The sequence below is a fragment of the Penicillium brevicompactum genome (assembly GCF_028827555.1).
Source record: "Penicillium brevicompactum strain IBT 35665 chromosome Unknown utg000009l_segment0_segment0, whole genome shotgun sequence".
NCBI classification, from domain to species: domain Eukaryota; kingdom Fungi; phylum Ascomycota; class Eurotiomycetes; order Eurotiales; family Aspergillaceae; genus Penicillium; species Penicillium brevicompactum.
The window spans coordinates 1,777,368-1,796,107 of record NW_026623212.1 but is presented as its reverse complement, the minus strand read 5'-3'; the positions used below and the strand labels follow the sequence as shown (position 1 = coordinate 1,796,107).

Here is an 18,740-nt window from a genome sequence, read left to right as displayed (position 1 = left end):
CATTTTAATTTCTAGAATTTTGTAAAAAATTATAAATACTGATTTATTTTTAATTTAGGAAATAAAAAAATTATTTTCAAACTTAGATATTATAGAATAATATACAATATATAGAATAATATATATATATATAATACTATAATAGCTATAATAACTATTATAGGATAGTAATAAATAAATTTAATTTTGTTTTAAAAATCATTATACTCTATTAAACTTTAGAAATTTAATAAATATTTTTGTAAATATTTATTTCAATTAGATATTAACTTTCTTAATTAGATTAAAAAGATATTCTTTTTATAAAGCGGGATTTTCATATTAGTCTTTTATAAATAATTTAGTTAAATAGTTTGATAATTTGATATAAAAAATATATTATATTATTTTTTTTAATCTATAAAAACTTTAACATTCATAAAATAGAATAATAATATTTCAAAATATTTTATATTAATTAATAAATTATATAAATAAAATAGATATTAATATTAAACATCATAATATTTAATTATATAATCTTGATAAATATAATATAAATAGTATATTCGTGTAAGACTATCTTTACTTTTCAAAAAAATCATCTTTTTTATTAAAAAAAACCTACATCTAATATTACATACTAAAATTAAATATTATAATTAAGATAATTTTAAATATGTCCATAAAGATCCATTTCAAAGTTATATCCTAAAAAGTAGTTATAATTCATATATTTTCTAATTAAAATAGGAATGATTCAAACAGACCTCTTTTTAACCTAGTATATTATTTTAATTATTCTTCACCATTCTTATTATTTAAGTAGATTTAATATTTTTTAAACATATTATTTTTGAATATAATTTTATAGTTTTAAATAGTTTTCTATAACTTTCAGCTTTTTTTATACTCATTATCTCTCTCTAATTAAATAATCTATTTAATATATCAGGGTATCCTTTTAATATATATCTATATTTAGTTTTATAATATTTTTGATTATACTAAATTCTATATATAAATTATATGTACTTAGTTTTTTAAGATCTTTTTTATATTTGTTTTTTATTTTGAATAAAATTGAACTACTTTAATTATATTGAGATCTAATAAATTATTAGATTAAAATAAGTCTTTAATACTAGCAATTTTAAAAATAAGCTTTTGGAGATAATATCTATAAGATAAGGCTCTGTCTTTTTAAATAGTTGTATTTCGACGATTTATCTTATATTTATTCATAAATAAGATTAATTTTAATAACAATATTATCTTTTAATAATAATACTAATTAATCTTATTTCATAACTTAGTTTTTAATAGCTTTCTAATTCTTAATTAAATTATTAAATTAGTTTAATACTAGATTGATTATATAAATTAAGTTAACTTATATCATTTATTAATTTTCAAACTAATTTAAAAACTAGTTTAAATTCTATATTTAAAGTTTCAATCTTAATTTTAAAATCATGTTTTTTATTGGTAATCTTAGAAATCTAATAATAATATAGGTCTTTTTTATTATATAAAAATAAACCTTAAAATATAAATTTTAAAGATTGATATAAAAATATCCCCCTTTACTAAAAAAACACCTCTTTAACCTAATTAGGAAGTTTGATATCTCAAACTCCAGATATAAATAACTTAGCTATTTTAAATCTTTAATACCAATATCAGACCTCATATAACTAAATATAAAGATCACGAGATATTACTTTTTTACTATATTTATTATCCAAAAGTCGTATTATATAATTACATAATTGATTACATAACACAACTTGTAGAAAAATAGTACTTTAAAATAACTTATATTTACTAGAAGGTTATATAATTAAAATAAATATCTTAGAGGTTACTATATTTTAGCCATATGATCAAAGTGAACATAACATAAATATTTATATATAGTAATTATCTCTAGGATATAATATTACGTATATACTTTTTTAGGCATTAAAATTAGATAAGGCGATGTTTTTTTAATAAAGAGGGGTGTTTTTATATTAATCCCTTAAATTTTAAATAATCTTTTTATCGTTCCTAAATTATATTTTATAAAAAAGTTTTATCTTTAATATATTAGATTTAATAGCTTTCATATTAAGAAAATAAAATAACTAAGGTTTTATTAATCTAAATAACATCTTTTTAATCTTTAAAAATCTAATATTGATATTTAAGATATTAAGTTAATCATTCTTATCTTATCTTTTTAATTAAATCTACTTTTTAGATAGACTTTATTTTTTATACTTTTTTATATTTTAAATAATATACAATAATCATTAAAGAGATTAAGATATCTTTATTTATAAACTTTTTAGTTATAATAAAATATGTTTTCTTTTTTATAATAACCTAATTTAATTTTAATAAAAGTCATTATTCTTATAGCCTTAGTTTATTCATTTAGATATCTAGATCTTATAGTATTTATAATAATATTATTTACTAAAGTTATAAGATTTTTAAAATTAAATCTTTTTTCTTTTCTAGCTATTTATATATAATCAATATTTTAAAGGGTAATTTTAAATAAGTAAAAAAGCTTACTTAATTTTTAATGTTGTGTTTTTGGTATAATAATAGTAGCTCTAGTAGCTAAATTGACTCTTATTTTATATAGACTTTCAATAGGTTTTAATAGTTTTTAATTAATTTTAATCAATAATAAGACAAGATTAATAGAAAGATAGAAAATAGGCTTTTAGTGAGATAAATTATACAAAATTATATAAAATGATGGATTAAATTACCTAAGGAAAACAAGCTAGTAATTTAGAAAAAAAGAAATTGTCACATATATAAAAACGCGATTTTTGAAATAGACCTTTGTTAATCTTAAGTTAGATATAATAATTTTTTAATCTAATAGTTTAGTATATATCTAGATATTATCTTACCATATTATATAAAATATTTAATAACTACTTAATTTTTATTGAAAATATTAAATTTAGAAAACTATTATAAAATTATCTTTAATAGATATTACTATATATTTTTGAATAATAGTATATTCCTTTAATCTAATTAGAAAATTTAATATCTAATCATCTAGATATAAATAATTTAGTTATTTTAAAATCTTAATATTAATTTTATATCTTTTATTACTAAGTTTAAAGATTAGATAATATAATCTCTTATTGTGTTTATTATATGAAACTATATTTTATAGTTATATAATTCTAATAAATATTATATTTATAAATTAGTTTAGGTATTTAACTATAAATAATTACTTTCTTAAATATTAAAATAAGATAGAAAGAATATTCTATTGTTTAAAGAGATATAATAATATCTATTAGAGATTTTCTTTTAATAGTCTTCTATTTACATTAAAGGAATTAATATAAAAATATTCTTCCCTAAGAAGGTTATGACGTAATAATAGATGGTAAATAAGATGATGAATAAGATAATAATATTATAAGATCGATAATTGATAAAAATTATTTTACCCTGGGGATAGAGGTCATATTTATATTTGGATGATCTCGTATTGAAAGTATAATTTAATAAGCCAAAAATGGTTTTATGAAATTATGACTTATTTTAGAATTTTGATTTTAAATCAAAAATTCTATGACTCATTTTAGAATTTTAGAATGAGCTAGAAATTATTGATGAATAATCACCTTTTTAGGTAATTACTATTTGAAGAATTAGAAATTATTCTTCCTATTTAGGAAAAACTATTTTTAATTTTGGTTTCTAGAATTGTCTGAAAAATTATTAATGTTGATTTATTTCCTATTTAGGAAATAAAATAAATTATTCTTATACTTTAATATTATAGACTATATAGAATGGTATATACATAAAATATTATATTAGGTAATATAATTATGTATAAAGTATCATTGAATTAATTTTAGTTTGTAAAAATCTTATGGTCCAATTTTGAAGTTATAAATTTTGATAAAAATAATTTTTATCTCCTATTTAGAAAGTAGATAGAATTCACTTAATAGTATCATCCAATAGTATATATATGGTGTTATAATAGCTATAATAATTATTGTAGGGTAGTAATGAATTAATTTAGTTTTGTTTGAAAAAATATTATGCTCCAATTTTGGAGTTGACAAATTTAGTAAATATTTTTGTAAATATTTATCATATTCCCCCTTTTAAAAGAATATTTTTTTCATGAAAAAAGTATCTTTCTATTTAATTTTAATATTTAAAAAAACCTATATATACTATTATACACTATAACTAATTATATAGTTTTGATATAGTATATAAAAGGAAAATAATATTATATAATCTTTAAACTAAGTAATAAAAGATATAATACTAATATTAACGATCTAAAATAATTAGATCTTTAGTATTTAGAGTATTAGATATCAAATTTTTAATCGGATTAGAGAGATGTTTTTTAAAATGGGAAAGAGAGAGAGACTTATTTTTATATTAATTCCTTATATTGATTAGAAAATTCTAATATAAAAAATATTCTCTTAATTTAATGAAGAAAGTTAATATTCGATATTATTATTATTAATATTTTAATTATTTTAATTTCTTTATATTAATCTAAAATTGTTTCTTATATAATACTTATATTATATAATATTAATCTTTTATTATAATTAATATATAAGAATTTTTTGATATTATTATATACTTAATTATTTAATTAAATAAATAAAATAGTAATACTTTATAGTCACTTCTTTTTACTAGATATCTATATAATTAGAATAGATATTTTAAAGATTAATATATTTGGTTATATAATTCAATCTAATATAATAAAGATTTTAGATTATATTAATTAATTTTAATAGGTAATAATAGAGATATGCTTTTTTAGATACTAAAATTAGATAGGGGGGGTATCTTATTATCTAAAGGGGTATAGTAGTATCTATGAGAGATATTCTTTTAAAGGTCCCTTATAAATAATTATATAATTATATCAAAAGGATAAGAATATTTTAAAATAACTTATATTATTACAAAAATTAATATACTTAATATAGATATTTTTTATAAAAAAGGATATTCTTATATTAATCATCTTCTTTTTTTTCAAACTATAAATAGTTTTATATTTAAAAAAGAATTCTCTCGGTTAAGTAATTTTTAAAATCTAATTTTTAAATTTGATAATCTAAATGTTAGACTAATAAAGCTTTTAGTATTAAAAGTTTAATAAGCAATAATATTAATAATAGAAAAAAGAAAGAAGAAAACCAAGAAAAAGCCATTTATAGACTAGAAAATACTAATAGAGATATAGGAACAGTAAATAAGAAATATAAAAAATAAAAAATAAATAAAGTAAATATAAGAGAGATTATATATAAAATACAAAAATACAAATGTATAATATTTATAAAATAAAATATTAAAGATTAAAAATAAATAAAACTATAAAGACTATAATATAAAAAACATATTTTAATTTAGTAGATATAACTTTAATTATAATATTATCTATAATAAAAATATATTTAATAAAAAGAAAATAAATTTTGAATTATAGCTTCTTTTATCTTTATTATAAAAAATAAAAAGGATTCTTCTAGTTTTACCATCAATTATAATCTATTTATTAAATTTATTCTTAAATTTAATAGTGAAGAAAGAAATCTTATAAAGTTTATTTTTATAATCTAATCTTTATAATCTTTATAATCTTTATATTATTTATAATTGATAATAACATTAATAAAATCTTAAAGGAACAAGCTCTAATAGATAAAGATCTAAAATTAATAATGATAATATGATAATATGATAAATATTTATAAAAATATTTACTAAATTTCTCAACTCTAAAATTGGAGTATAATATTTTTCGAACAAAATTAAATTAATTCATTACTATCCCACAATAATTATTATAGCTATTATAACATTATATATATACTATTAAAGAATTTTATTAAATAGAACTTATAAATCTTCTAAATAAGAGATAAAAATTATTTTTATTAAAATTTACAACTTCAAAATTGAAGTATAATATCTTTATCAACTAAAATTAATTTAATAATATTTCAAATATAATTATATTATCTAATATGATATTTTATGTATATATTATTCTATATACCCTATATTATCAAAGTATAAAAGTAATTTATTTTATGTCCGTAATAAAAAACAAATCAATATTTATAATTTTTTAAAAAATTCTAGAAATTAGAATTAAAAATAGTAACTATTTTAAAAGATGATGATTTATTAATAATTTCTAGCTCATTTTAAGACTTTCAAATAATTGTGATTGAAGAAAATCTTTTATGGCTTATTAAATTATATTTTTAAATATAAGATCATCTAAATATAAATATGACTTTGATCTTTAGGGTAAAATGATTTTTTTATTTATCAATCTTATATTATAATTATCTTATTTATCATCTTATTTATCATCTATTCTTACGTTATGACCTTGATAATTATTTTTGATAATTATTTTAGAAAACTTTGTTAAAAGTTTTTAGATTATTAAAATTAGAGTATAATATTTTTTTATAAAAAAAACTAGAATAATTAATTATTATCTATCTAATATTAGAAAAATAATATAATAATATATGTTAATATAATACTATTAGATAAATCTCATTCAAATCTTAAATAGAAAATAAAATTTATTTTTATTAAAGTTAAGTTTATAAATCTAAGATTAGACTATAATATTTTTATTAACTATAATTAATTTATTAAAATCTTAAATATGATTATATTATCTAATATGATATTCTGTATATATACAGTCTTATATATTCTATAATATAAGTTTATTAAAATAATTTATTCAGCTTCCTAAATAAAAGATAAATTAACAAATAAATATTTTTATAAATTTTGAAAACTAGAAGAATAAATTGATTTATTACTATTAATAAAAATCATCTTTATTTATCCTCTCTCCTTTTTTCATCATTTTTATTATCCTCTTCATAACCTTTATAATAATCAAGTTATCTTATAAATTAAGATCTTTAATTAGTTTATAATATATTAGAATATCTTAATTTCTTAGATCCCCTATATAAAGATTACAAAGAAAATGAGGAAAAAAGATGAAAAGAAGAAAGAGGATGAATAGAGATGATTTTTATTGATGATGATAAATTAATTTACTCTAGGGGTAGAGATAATATTTATATTAAAATCATCTGATAATTTTAATAATTTTAATAAAACATTAAATGCTAACTAAGTTATTAAAATTTTAATAAATCATTAAAATATTGTTTTCGGCGATTTCCTCTCTAGGAATTCAAAAATTAATTTTTCCTATTTAGGAAAGATATTTATTTGTTGATTTATTTCCTATTTAGGAAGTTGGATAAATTATTTTAATAGTCTTATATTATAGAGTATATAAGATAGTATATATGTAAAATATCATATTAGGTAATATAATTATGTTTAGGGTATTAATGAATTAATTATAGATTGTAGAAATATTATGCTCCAATTTTGAAGTTATAATTATATTTTAATAAAAATAATTTTTATTTTGTATTTAGAGTTTGAATAAAATTCTTCTCATAGTATTATATTATTGTATAGATATGAAAGTATTCATATATAGTATTATATGAATTTTTCTTATTGTGCATAAATAGTAAATAATTATTTTAGTTTTTCTTTATAAAAATATTATGCTCTAATTTTGGCGATTTGAAAAATTTTAATATAAAGTTTTCTAAAACAATTATCATACCCTAGTATCTATATTTGTGTTTTAAAAAACAAAATTTTTTTAAATAATATACGTCCATGATGTCTTGAATGTGTTTCAGGTGACGGGTCTGGATAAGGATGGGACATATTTTATGGAGACATCCATATCTTTTTAATAATTAGTATAACTAAGCTATTATTGATAAATTCAAATAATCTAATTTCTTTATTTTATTTAGCTAGAAATTTGAATATAAAATATTATTACAAAGTAATTATATTATCTATAGTTATTAAAATAAAAATAAATATATATTATTTTAAAATAATATCTGTAATCTTTTAATTTTAATCAATAAAGATAGACTAATCTTTAATATTATTAAACAGTCTTATATAATAATAATAGAGGATTATTACATAAATACCTTCTTTAGATAATAAAATATCCTCTTGTCTGATTTTGATATCTAAGAAACCATGTTCCTAATATCACATACTAAAATTAATTATTATATATTAATATTTGTATTATTTTTATTAAGATCATGTGATTAAATATTATAACCTCTAAGATATTTATTCTATCTATATAAATAGATACAAATTATTTTAAAATATCACTATTCTATCTTATTAGTTATATAATTAGTTATATAACTAATGATATCGTTTTTGTATAATAGATATAAAGAAAAATTTAATATTACGTGATATCCAGATTTAGTAATAAGAGATAAGATATTAGTATTAAGATCTTAAAGCGGCTAAATTATTTCTATCTAGACCATTAGATATCAAACTTCCTGAATGGGTTAAAAAGGTGTTTTACAATCTAAAGAAGATATTTATATAATAATCTTTTAATAATATTATTTTACTAATTTCTTAATGTTAGATTAGCTTAAAGGATTAATAATAGCTTTATATAAAGATCTTCTTTATAAAATTTTTATATAAGAGATTAATATAAAAAGATTTCTTTTAATTAAAAAAAATCTCTCTTTAGTCTAATTAAGAAGTTTAATATTTAATTAGAACTCTAGATATAAATAACTTAGCTATTTTAAATCTTTAATATCAACTTCTTATTATTTATTATTATTACTATAGATCATATAATTAAAATAAATTTAATATAGACATTAAGATATAATACTTCGTATATATATATTTTTTTTTAGATATTTAAATTAAATAAAAAAGTATATTCTTAATAAAAAAGTATATTCTTAATAAAAAAAGGGTATTTATATTAATCCCTTTTATATATTAGACTAGTAAAGTATAAAAGAAAAAGATCTCTATTATAGTCCAAGAAACGACGACAATAGAATTAAGAGAAAAAAGAGAGAGAGAGAAAGAGCTGTCAAGATTTATATAGTGAGGTCTCTATCCTCTCTATATACATAACAGATTACGTGACCTCATTAAAGCCTACCTCGCTAAACAAACCTTTAGATACCCAGGTATCTAGGTCCAGCACCAAAGTCTAGCGAGTCTAGCGATCCTGATATTATAAATTTATAATTCTAACATATATTTATTAATTAAAGGATATCTAGAAATAAAATTTTAAAAAAATCTTTTAATATTTAAATTTCTATATTTTATTACTTTCTATCTTTTTCAAAAGTTTCTATTAATTTAAATATAATACAATTAATATTTAATTTATATATACAAAGTGATCTCAAATCTGAATCTAGATTTTAATAACCCTATAAAGATAGAATATATTTTTATCTATATAACTATCTTATATAATAAATATAATAATAACTATTTGAGCTCTTTTAAAATTATTTTAAAAGATATCTAAGATTTAACCAATCTTATTAAAGAGATAGTTAATATTTTTAAGATAATATTAGTTATAATATATATAAATTAATTTTATTAAAATAATTATTTTCTTTTCAAATTATAATAAATTATGATAAATTTGTTATAAGATTTTAATATTATATATAAATAGTATTATAATATTAATTATAAAAGGACCTTATTAACTAATAATAAGGATATTTATAATAGGGGATTTATACAAAAACACCCCCCCTCCCAAAAAAACACCCTTTTTACCAAAAAAAACACCCCTCTAACCTGATTAGGAAGTTTGACACCTGACACCCCAGGTATTAACAACTTAGCCGTCTTGGGTCTTTAATGCCAACCTCATGTCCCTTATTACCATGAGCACGTGACATTCCTTTTTCGTCATAGATATTGCATGAAATTCGATCCCAAAATCATGTGGGCAATCACGTGACCAGCCCAATAGAATAATAATACTTTAAAGCGACTCATTTTATATGGGAATTTCCATAATCAAAGTAGGTACCTTGGAAATTACTTGATTTTTGTCACGTGACCAGGGTGAAGACAGTATAGATATTGATACGTGGCAATTATTGCTAAGATGTGGCAGTAAGCATATACTTTTTCAGGCATCAAAATCAGGCAGGGGGTTGTTTTTTTAGTAAGGTGGGGTGTTTATATAACAATCCCCTAAATAAATAATTATATTATTAATATCTATATATAATTTCTTAAACTTAGGATCTAGTTATTTTTAATATAAAGATAAATCTTATTCTTATAATAATTAATTATATAGATCTTATAGATAAACAAGATTAAAAAATAGTTAATATTAATCTTAAGCTTTTAATAAATTTTAATAATCTAATATTTAAAATAGATTATTTTTTTATTATTAAATATAAAAAGATCTAATATCTTTTAAATCTTATACAAAATAGTTTTTATAATTAATATATTATTTATTTATTATTTTATTGTTGAATATTAGACTTTAATTTATAATTAAATAATCTCTATCTTATAAATTAATTATATAATATATTTTTTATTAATTATATTATCTATTTAATTTATAATAATATAAAGTCTATTTATTTTATTTTATTTTTCTTATAATATAATTTAGCTAATTTTATATTCTTTTATTATCTATATATATATCTTAACTAGTTTAATAAAATATTTATTTTTTAAAAATCTTTTTAAATAATTCTTTATATCTTTATCTAGATAATTTTTAATATGTTTACTTCTATATTTAAATTTAGATTTTAAAAAAATAATCTAAAGATAAAAGAAATTTCTTTATATGTATTTTTTTCTTATATATATATATATATTTTTTTAAAGCTAGATTAATAGAGATATTATATTAATTTAATATATTTCTAGTTAATCTAATTTACTTTTAAAAAATCTTTTCATTAATCATTTAATTAGTATTAAGATAGATATCTATAAATACTTATTATCAAATATAGAAAGTTAAGATAATTTTCTATTATTATATTAAACTAATAAAGTACAAAAGAAAAAGATCTTTATTATAGTCTAAAGAACGACAATAATCGAACTAAAAAAGAAAAGAAAAGAGAGAGAGCTGTTAGGATCTATATAGTGAGGTCCCCATCCTCCCTATGCACGTGACAGATTATGTGACCTCGCCGAAGCTTGCCCCGCCAAGCGGGCCGTTAGGCACCCAGGCATCCAGGTCCAGCACTAAAGTCCAGCGATCCTAACAATACGAAAGAGAGCTAATGTAGATATAACGAAACCAACAGAAAGCTTTCATTGATCGACAAAGAGATAATCTGATTCAAAAAGAGTAGGTTAAATTAATCCATACTTTCTAAAATAATCAAGCCTCTGATCGAGTGTCCCCAATGCATTCTCCTTCAGGCCGAAGGTAGCATCAAAAGGCAATCGAGAGTACTCCATGGAATGGCTTACTGCCGCTTTACCATCTATTTGCCATATTCTTTTACTATCTTTTGCTCTGTCCTTTTTCAATTGATTAGTATCTCTCGCTACAAGACTACCTGCAAATGATGACGACAGAGGCTCATACAATATTCACTCGCACACTCACGTATGCACATGGATGATTCAATATGACCCTCCATACCTAGCGCACAGATGGTGCCTCTGACATTGGTGGACAGAACACAGGTCTATACCTGAGCGCTGTGTGGCCTTGTGATATGGATTTTGTCCCCCCGAGATAAAATGGACTAAACAAGGCGTGAAAAACTATAGGATTGGTCTCTTGGGGAGAGATTATTGTGTATGAGCCAATGAGCAGAGTATATCGCAGGGCGGTTAACATCATCCTAGAGAGTCGAGAAACCTCTGGAGCTGAACGATCAAAAAGTTGCCAAAAACGCATGGGAGTAAGAGGGTCAACAGAGGCAAATGAAGCACAGGGAACACACCTGCATTCTATCGTAGAAAAAAGAATTTTGACAGAGCACGTTAAGCTTCTACGTGGTCGCATACCCACTTCATCCATAGATTCCCCTCAAGTCTTGCAGGGCATAGTTGGTATTCCTCAACTCCAACATTGCCATAGCCCCGTAGTGTATGTACTGGAAAGGGTAAAGCGGTCCTATTGCTCGTTCGGTAGGATTTTTGAGTTGAACTTTCTCGTCGAGGCATAGACTTCTGAATCAGTGATACCGAATGGCCTCGGAAGAACTTCACCTGCAATTGAACATTATGGACCTGGCATTTAAGGTTGCGACGAGGTGTCCCCGAATGGATAGAACATTGGCCATAAAATGTTGTCTGATGTCCGTGCCCCGACTGTGTATACCAGGAGGCACCAGTAATATAGAGCACATATGTACATCATGTACGGAGTACTCCGTACCGAGTCTATTGTACCTAAACAATATACAATGTGCAATGTACTATATACAATGTACTACGTAAGACCCACATCGGAATCAGCCTCGTGCAAGCCTGGATTACGACAGAGGCTTAGCAGCAGAACCCAGTATCTGGACCGAGAACATGAGACGATTCAGGGCGAAAGGCATGAAATCATATACTCGCATGACTGCCTGCAGGCAACAGCCCCCATCTCTTCCATCTCTTCGGGTCTCCGTATGAGTCATACCCGACGTCATCACGAATTTGCTCGCACGGATGATTCCCAAGAATAAGCAACAATTGACAGAGAGGAGAGAGAGAGAGAGAGAAAGGGAGAGGAGAGAGGAGAGAGGGCACGATAAGGAAAAAAAGACCAGCAATTACCAAAAGATCAGAGCGCGTACGGAGCAAAGAAGAGAAGTGATTGGAGGAGTCGTTGACTGCAGTCGTCCTATTAGGTCATTGCCCGCATGGGATGTTGTCATGTGGCATGGAAAGATCAATACAGTAATTTACCAAAGATACCCCTCTCAAGTACCTTGAAGTACCTTTTGTGGGTGGATCCTACCATTTCCTTTGGGCAGCATCCACAATCTATACATCTCTGCTTTGTACATGATCCTTGGAAATACCAAGACTGCCTTTTGGGCAGCGGTCACGGTAAAACCAAATACGATCAGCTGGTTCCTCCCAGATGACTGCGCCCCAGCCCTTTCTCTTCTCTTTTCGTTGGCGATTTCCTTTCAATTTCTCCTTTTCATTGGCTCTCCATTGTCTCATGAGACTGTCCCATGAGCCCCTTGAGGACTTCCTTTACGCGCGCCACCCCGCAGTTTATCAATTGACTCACTTAAATTCCGGATTTCGCCAATTACTGGCTCTTTTCCTCTCTCTTTCCTTTTCGCTTTGCGCTCGTCGAATTGACTCATCCTTAACTCCGGCTTATCGCCACTCTAACTCAACACAAAGAGGTGACAAATCATTCCATTGACTTCTCTGTTTCGACTGTCGCCTATTATCTGGGACCTCTTCTCCGTCTCTCTCCCTGCTGCTCTTTCTTTCTCCCTCTCCCTCTCACTTCCCCCATATCCCAATTCCAAGCACCTGCTTGCGCCCGTTCTCAATTATCTGATTTGGTATGACATCACCTGGGCACTCAGCCCAACAGCCCAACATGAATCGTCTTTCGGTGTCAAGCCTCATGTCTCCCCCCGAGACCAAGCCAATGGAAAGTTTCTCGGCACTCTCGCCGTTTGCAAAGCCGCAGACCGCATCGGGGGACATGACGCTGCCTCCAATCGCAACTGATCGAAAGCGCACTCAGTCAGAAATGAATCTCCCCTCGCCACCGGTGACCCCGTACACCGGGAACAAGAAACGAGATTCACCATCTGACCACATAGAAGGAGGATCAACCAGAGATCCCGTTCTATTCCCCACGCAGGACTCAACTACTGACGCCAATGAGGAGCCGTTGTTTGGCCCCGCGCCATCGGCCGAGGCCTTGGTCGACCGCCATATTGACTCGCACATGGCATTGTTTCGAAACAAAGTAAACAAGCCCACCCGAGAGGAGTACCTGTTGGCGCTGTCATGTGTGCCCATCGTCTCGACCCAGTACAACCGCAACCCAGCGGCCTGGGCGCGGGAGGAACGGGCCACCCTGGAGCGGCAGATGGTGATGATGAACCGATATCGCCCGGATCAAGAACCTAAGTTGAAGAGAATTGCCCCCGCCCCAGTGAAGAAAGCAGGAGCCCAACCGCGGACTCAGCAGCGACCCAGAGTCCGACGCACCCCTAAGTCCACCCCCAAACAGCAGATCCTCGATGTCTTTGACTCCCCCCCGGCGACTAAGCCGCGGACTCTGGGGACCAATCGGGATGACACCGATTATCACTCACTGATGGACTATTCCCCACCACTGGACACCCTGGGCAGCAATGTCAAGGCCCTGAAAGCGGACTGGAAAGGGCAGATGCTAGATCTGAGCAGCGATGTGGACAAGCACATGCTCAGTCCCGCTGAAATCAACCTGGCTTCCACCCTCCGTCTGTCCTGTGCCACATACCTCTGCAGCAAGCGTCGGATCTTTGAAGCCCGAGTGCGAGCGCTAGGTGTGGGCAAAGAGTTCCGCAAGACAGATGCCCAACAGGCCTGCAAGATTGACGTCAATAAGGCGAGCAAGCTGTGGACCGCCTATGAACGGGTGGGTTGGTTCAAGCCTGAATATTTCAACCAATATTTGAAGTGATTTTTCATAAACCCCCCACCGTCGTGGATTCAGCTCATGACCATATTCCTTTCCTCTCAGGACGGATTAATGCCTCCCAAGGATGACCTTGTCCACTGACCCCCAGTGTCCACCACTGCGCAATACAGCCTTTGTCTATTAATCCACTTCAGCGCACTCTGAACGCCCAAGACACTCGGCATATCCTCTTGATCCTTCTACACTTGACTCCTCCCACACTGGACTGTTCAGTCTCATCGCCACTGATCGCCACTCCATCCTCACGACACTTGACGACTTGCTCTTGTTTCCGCGTTCCCGTTCCCGTTCCCTTCTGCTTTTCTGCTTTTCTGCGCTTGAAGATTCCCCCCCCTTCGGTTCATTTTGCATACAAGACGTTGCCTTGCGTGTAATGTTTCCCTTTTCACCTTTTTATCCCTGCATGGGATGTGACCTTTTTTTCGGCTTGGGTCACTGGCTACGGCGTTCCGGATCTCATCACTCTTTTGCTTTGCTTTTACTTTCAACTTGGGCTAGATTGGCAGGCTTGGATAGCCACGGATTTCCACCACGAGGTTTTTGCACTTTGAACTTTTCGCCTGCTCTTTTGATGTTCGCACGGGGGACCAGGCTTGATACCCTGACCAGATTTGGTCTTTTTAGTCGAATTGAATCCATCACTACTACATACTATGTGAAATCTCCATCGAGCCCTCTCCGTATACTTCTTTTTAAATGATTGTTTCCATCTAAAAACCCTTTTATATCCAACGTGATGGGTAATATTGCATTATTTGTACTTGTAAATAAGAAATATACTTGTGAACAAGAAGAGGTACCTAAACGTTATCGAACGTGTTTCTAATTAAAAAGCGGTGGGGCGCACTGCCGGCGCGTCCGCGCCACCTTTTCTGACGTCTCCTTGTCTTATCAACCTCATCTATTTCCATCATTCTGGCATCATGTCGCAGGCCGAGGCAACTCGTCCTGAGTCTATTGACCAAGAGCGTCGAGATGATGACAAGAAGCCGAAGAGTCGCCGACCAGCTAGTGAGTCCAGCCTCATCCCCTTGTTGCACACACATCCGCTAAACCGTCTAGACACTGCCTTTCGCCAGCAACGACTGAAAGCATGGCAGTGAGATTGAATGCTGCGCCTATTCTAGACTGAGCTAACTCTTCATCAGACCAATTCTCACCCCGAAGAGTGTTCTGCCTCTGTTCTTCATTGTTGGCGTCATATTTGCCCCCATCGGTGGTGTTCTCCTCTGGGCAAGCTCCCTAGTAAGTCGCTGGTTCGGGATTGCGCAGTGATGAAATTGATCATAACGTATCGCTCTTTAGGTTCAAGAAATCTCCATTGATTACTCCGACTGCTCAAGATTGGCGCCGTTGCAGGGTGACTCGGCCAGCCCCGTTCCCACCTATTCGGCAACTTTCAAATCCAAAATGCAAAACCCCCCAACGTGGCAGAGATCGGTTGACTCTTCGGACGCCACCGTCTGCCACCTGACTTTCGATATACCAGACGAGCTTCCAGCACCCGTATACATGTACTATCGTCTCACCAACTTCTACCAAAACCATCGCCGATACGTCCAATCACTCGATTTGAACCAACTCAAGGGAGATGCTGTCTCATATGGCACACTCAAAGGCGGTACCTGTGATCCTCTGGATGTGAACGAAACAGCCAAGAAGCCGTTCTACCCATGTGGACTGATTGCCAACTCGATGTTCAACGACAGCATCGGGAATCCCCAACTCAACTCGGCCCAGGGATCGGCAGGCGGATCACCGACCTACTACAACATGACCAAGAAGGGGATTGCGTGGCAAAGCGACAAGGAACTGATCAAGAAGACAAAATACACCAGCGATCAAGTCTTGCCGCCGCCAAATTGGGGCTGGGCGGTCACTGACGGTGTCTACACCTCCTTGAACGAATTACAGGACAACGAAGACTTCCTGGTTTGGATGAGAACTGCTGGACTGCCATCGTTCAGTAAACTGTCCCGCCGCAATGACACTCATTCGATGTCAGCTGGTCAATATTCGCTTGCAATCACTGACAGTACGTTTCTTCCTCTTCTCAGTCCCCTTCCTGTTATTTCCATTGGTTTTGCTAACATGTGCGTAGATTTTAACGTCACAGAATACTCGGGCACAAAGTCCATCTTGATCTCCACTCGAACTGCACTCGGAGGCAAGAACCCATTCATGGGAATCGCCTATGTGGTGGTTGGGGGAGTCTGCGTGCTTCTTGGTGCATTGTTCACTGTTGCACACCTGATCCGCCCAAGGTATGAAATCCCGCATCCCATTTTCTCTCCCCAAAAACTAAATCGATGTAGAAAACTCGGAGACCACACCTATCTTACTTGGGACTCAAACCAGCCCAGTACCGGTGTCTCCTCAGGACGGGACGACAGATATGGGCCCAGTGGACCCTAACTCTCTCTCTCTCTCTCTCTCTCTCTCTCTCTGTTCAGTTCCTTCTCTTTCTATTTCCCTCCCCAGTTGTCCTCTTTTCATTTGCTCGGTGTAAATAATCTGGATAAGGAAACCTTTGGTGTTTAGCAAGGTGTTTTCTCATGTACTACGTTGTATCTTAACTCGTCCATTCAAAATCTCTTGTGTTGACAGTCATATATATTCTCACATACCAACCTTTCCACGCTGATCTTTAGCATGCTCCAAGTATCCCCTTGCCGAGGATATGCATTCTCCATGACGCAGCATTCCATCGGATCATGGAATCAGACCACGTTAGCATCTGAGAGGAGAATCCGGCCATATAGCTAGCCATGGGACTGGGGTCTTTTCCAACTCCATTCCTTCTTTTTGCTTGTTCATTTCATCCCCCGAATTTGCCGGGGGAAAACATCGAGACCAGAGCTTCCAACACCGATATGGTCCGTCATTCTTTTTTCCAGCTCGTGGTTCTTATCACATCTCTTTTCCTGCAGGCTCACTGCAGCCCCCTTGCTCATCAGATACGTGGTGCATGTGCCACTGAAGACCCCGATGAGACCTTCCTTCATGAAATTGGTCGTTTGAACTCGAGCGAGGCCAATTCGGCCAACACACAAGCCCGAAGGGCCCCCATTGAGATCGAGACCTGGTTCCATATTGTGAGCAGCAAGTCTGAGTCCGAGCAAGTTACGGATGACATGATCGATTCCCAAGTGCGTGTTTGCCCAGTCAATTCATATACCAGCTATGCTAACTCTACTCCAGCTGGCTATCCTCCAAGACTCATATGCAGACTCCGATATCTCATTCCGCTTACAAGGTGTCACCCGTCATGTAAATGATGAGTGGGCGCGGAATGGAGATGAAACGGCAATGAAAACCGCCCTGCGCAAAGGAACTTATCGCACGTTGAATGTCTACTTCCAAACGAATCTTCAAGCGACACCGGGGCAATCCGGACGTGCTCTCGGGACTCGGGGTACCAACAGTGACTTGGCCGCGAGTGTCCTCGGATTCTGTACTTTGCCCGACCCCAAGATCAATGCTGACAGCCCGGCTTCTCAATATGTCAAGGATGGTTGTAATATTTTGGCCAAAACTATGCCCGGTGGCTCGCTAGATCTCTACAACAGGGGTGGTACTGCTATCCACGAGATTGGCCATTGGAATGGCCTCCTGCATACCTTCCAGGGTGAATCCTGCTCGGCGGACAACCCTGGTGACTACATCAATGACACCCCTCAGCAATCCACCCCGACCGATGGTTGCCCTGCTCACAAGGACTCGTGTCCAGATGTCCCTGGCCAGGATGCAGTGCACGACTTCATGGATTACTCGTCTGACGTTTGCTACGAAAGTTTCACACCCGGACAGAGCGAACGGATGCGGAGTATGTGGGACTCAATGCGTGCAGGCAAATAAGAACAATATTTGTATTGTATTGGAGACAGACAGATAACTTCCAAATGGAAACCAAGGGAAACTACGAGAGTACAGGTAGCTTGAATAGTATGTCATGATAGAAGAGTACAATTGAGAATCATCGACGGGAATTGTGTTCCATTGCCGCCGCTCCTGGGCGTCCATTAGGCATATGAATCATGACCCGACTTGTTCGAATGTTCAACGGAGTAAGAAAGAAAAATAAGGGACCAAAAAAGCAGCAGCAAGGTAA

The 18,740-nt window shown here is 30.2% G+C and overlaps 3 protein-coding genes across 3 annotated transcripts; all 3 read left to right on the top strand.

Moving 5' to 3' along the window:
* Nucleotides 1–13,531: 13,531 nt before the first annotated feature.
* Nucleotides 13,532–14,611, top strand: N7506_012122 (SWIRM domain-containing protein; the record flags this gene model as incomplete). Its single annotated transcript, XM_056961413.1, has 1 exon — nt 13,532–14,611. The coding sequence occupies one exon, from the start codon at nt 13,532–13,534 to the stop codon at nt 14,609–14,611; it is 1,080 nt and encodes a 359-aa protein (XP_056805947.1).
* Nucleotides 14,612–15,552: 941 nt separating this feature from the next.
* Nucleotides 15,553–17,044, top strand: N7506_012121 (CDC50/LEM3 family protein; the record flags this gene model as incomplete). Its single annotated transcript, XM_056961412.1, has 6 exons — nt 15,553–15,640; nt 15,692–15,728; nt 15,778–15,874; nt 15,935–16,664; nt 16,731–16,893; nt 16,945–17,044. The coding sequence occupies 6 exons, from the start codon at nt 15,553–15,555 to the stop codon at nt 17,042–17,044; spliced, it is 1,215 nt and encodes a 404-aa protein (XP_056805946.1).
* Nucleotides 17,045–17,502: 458 nt separating this feature from the next.
* On the top strand, nt 17,503–18,487 carry N7506_012120 (zinc metalloprotease; the record flags this gene model as incomplete). The annotated part of the gene is made up of 2 exons (XM_056961411.1): nt 17,503–17,778; nt 17,831–18,487. 2 exons carry the CDS (start codon nt 17,503–17,505, stop codon nt 18,485–18,487), a joined length of 933 nt encoding a protein of 310 aa, XP_056805945.1.
* Nucleotides 18,488–18,740: the final 253 nt, after the last annotated feature.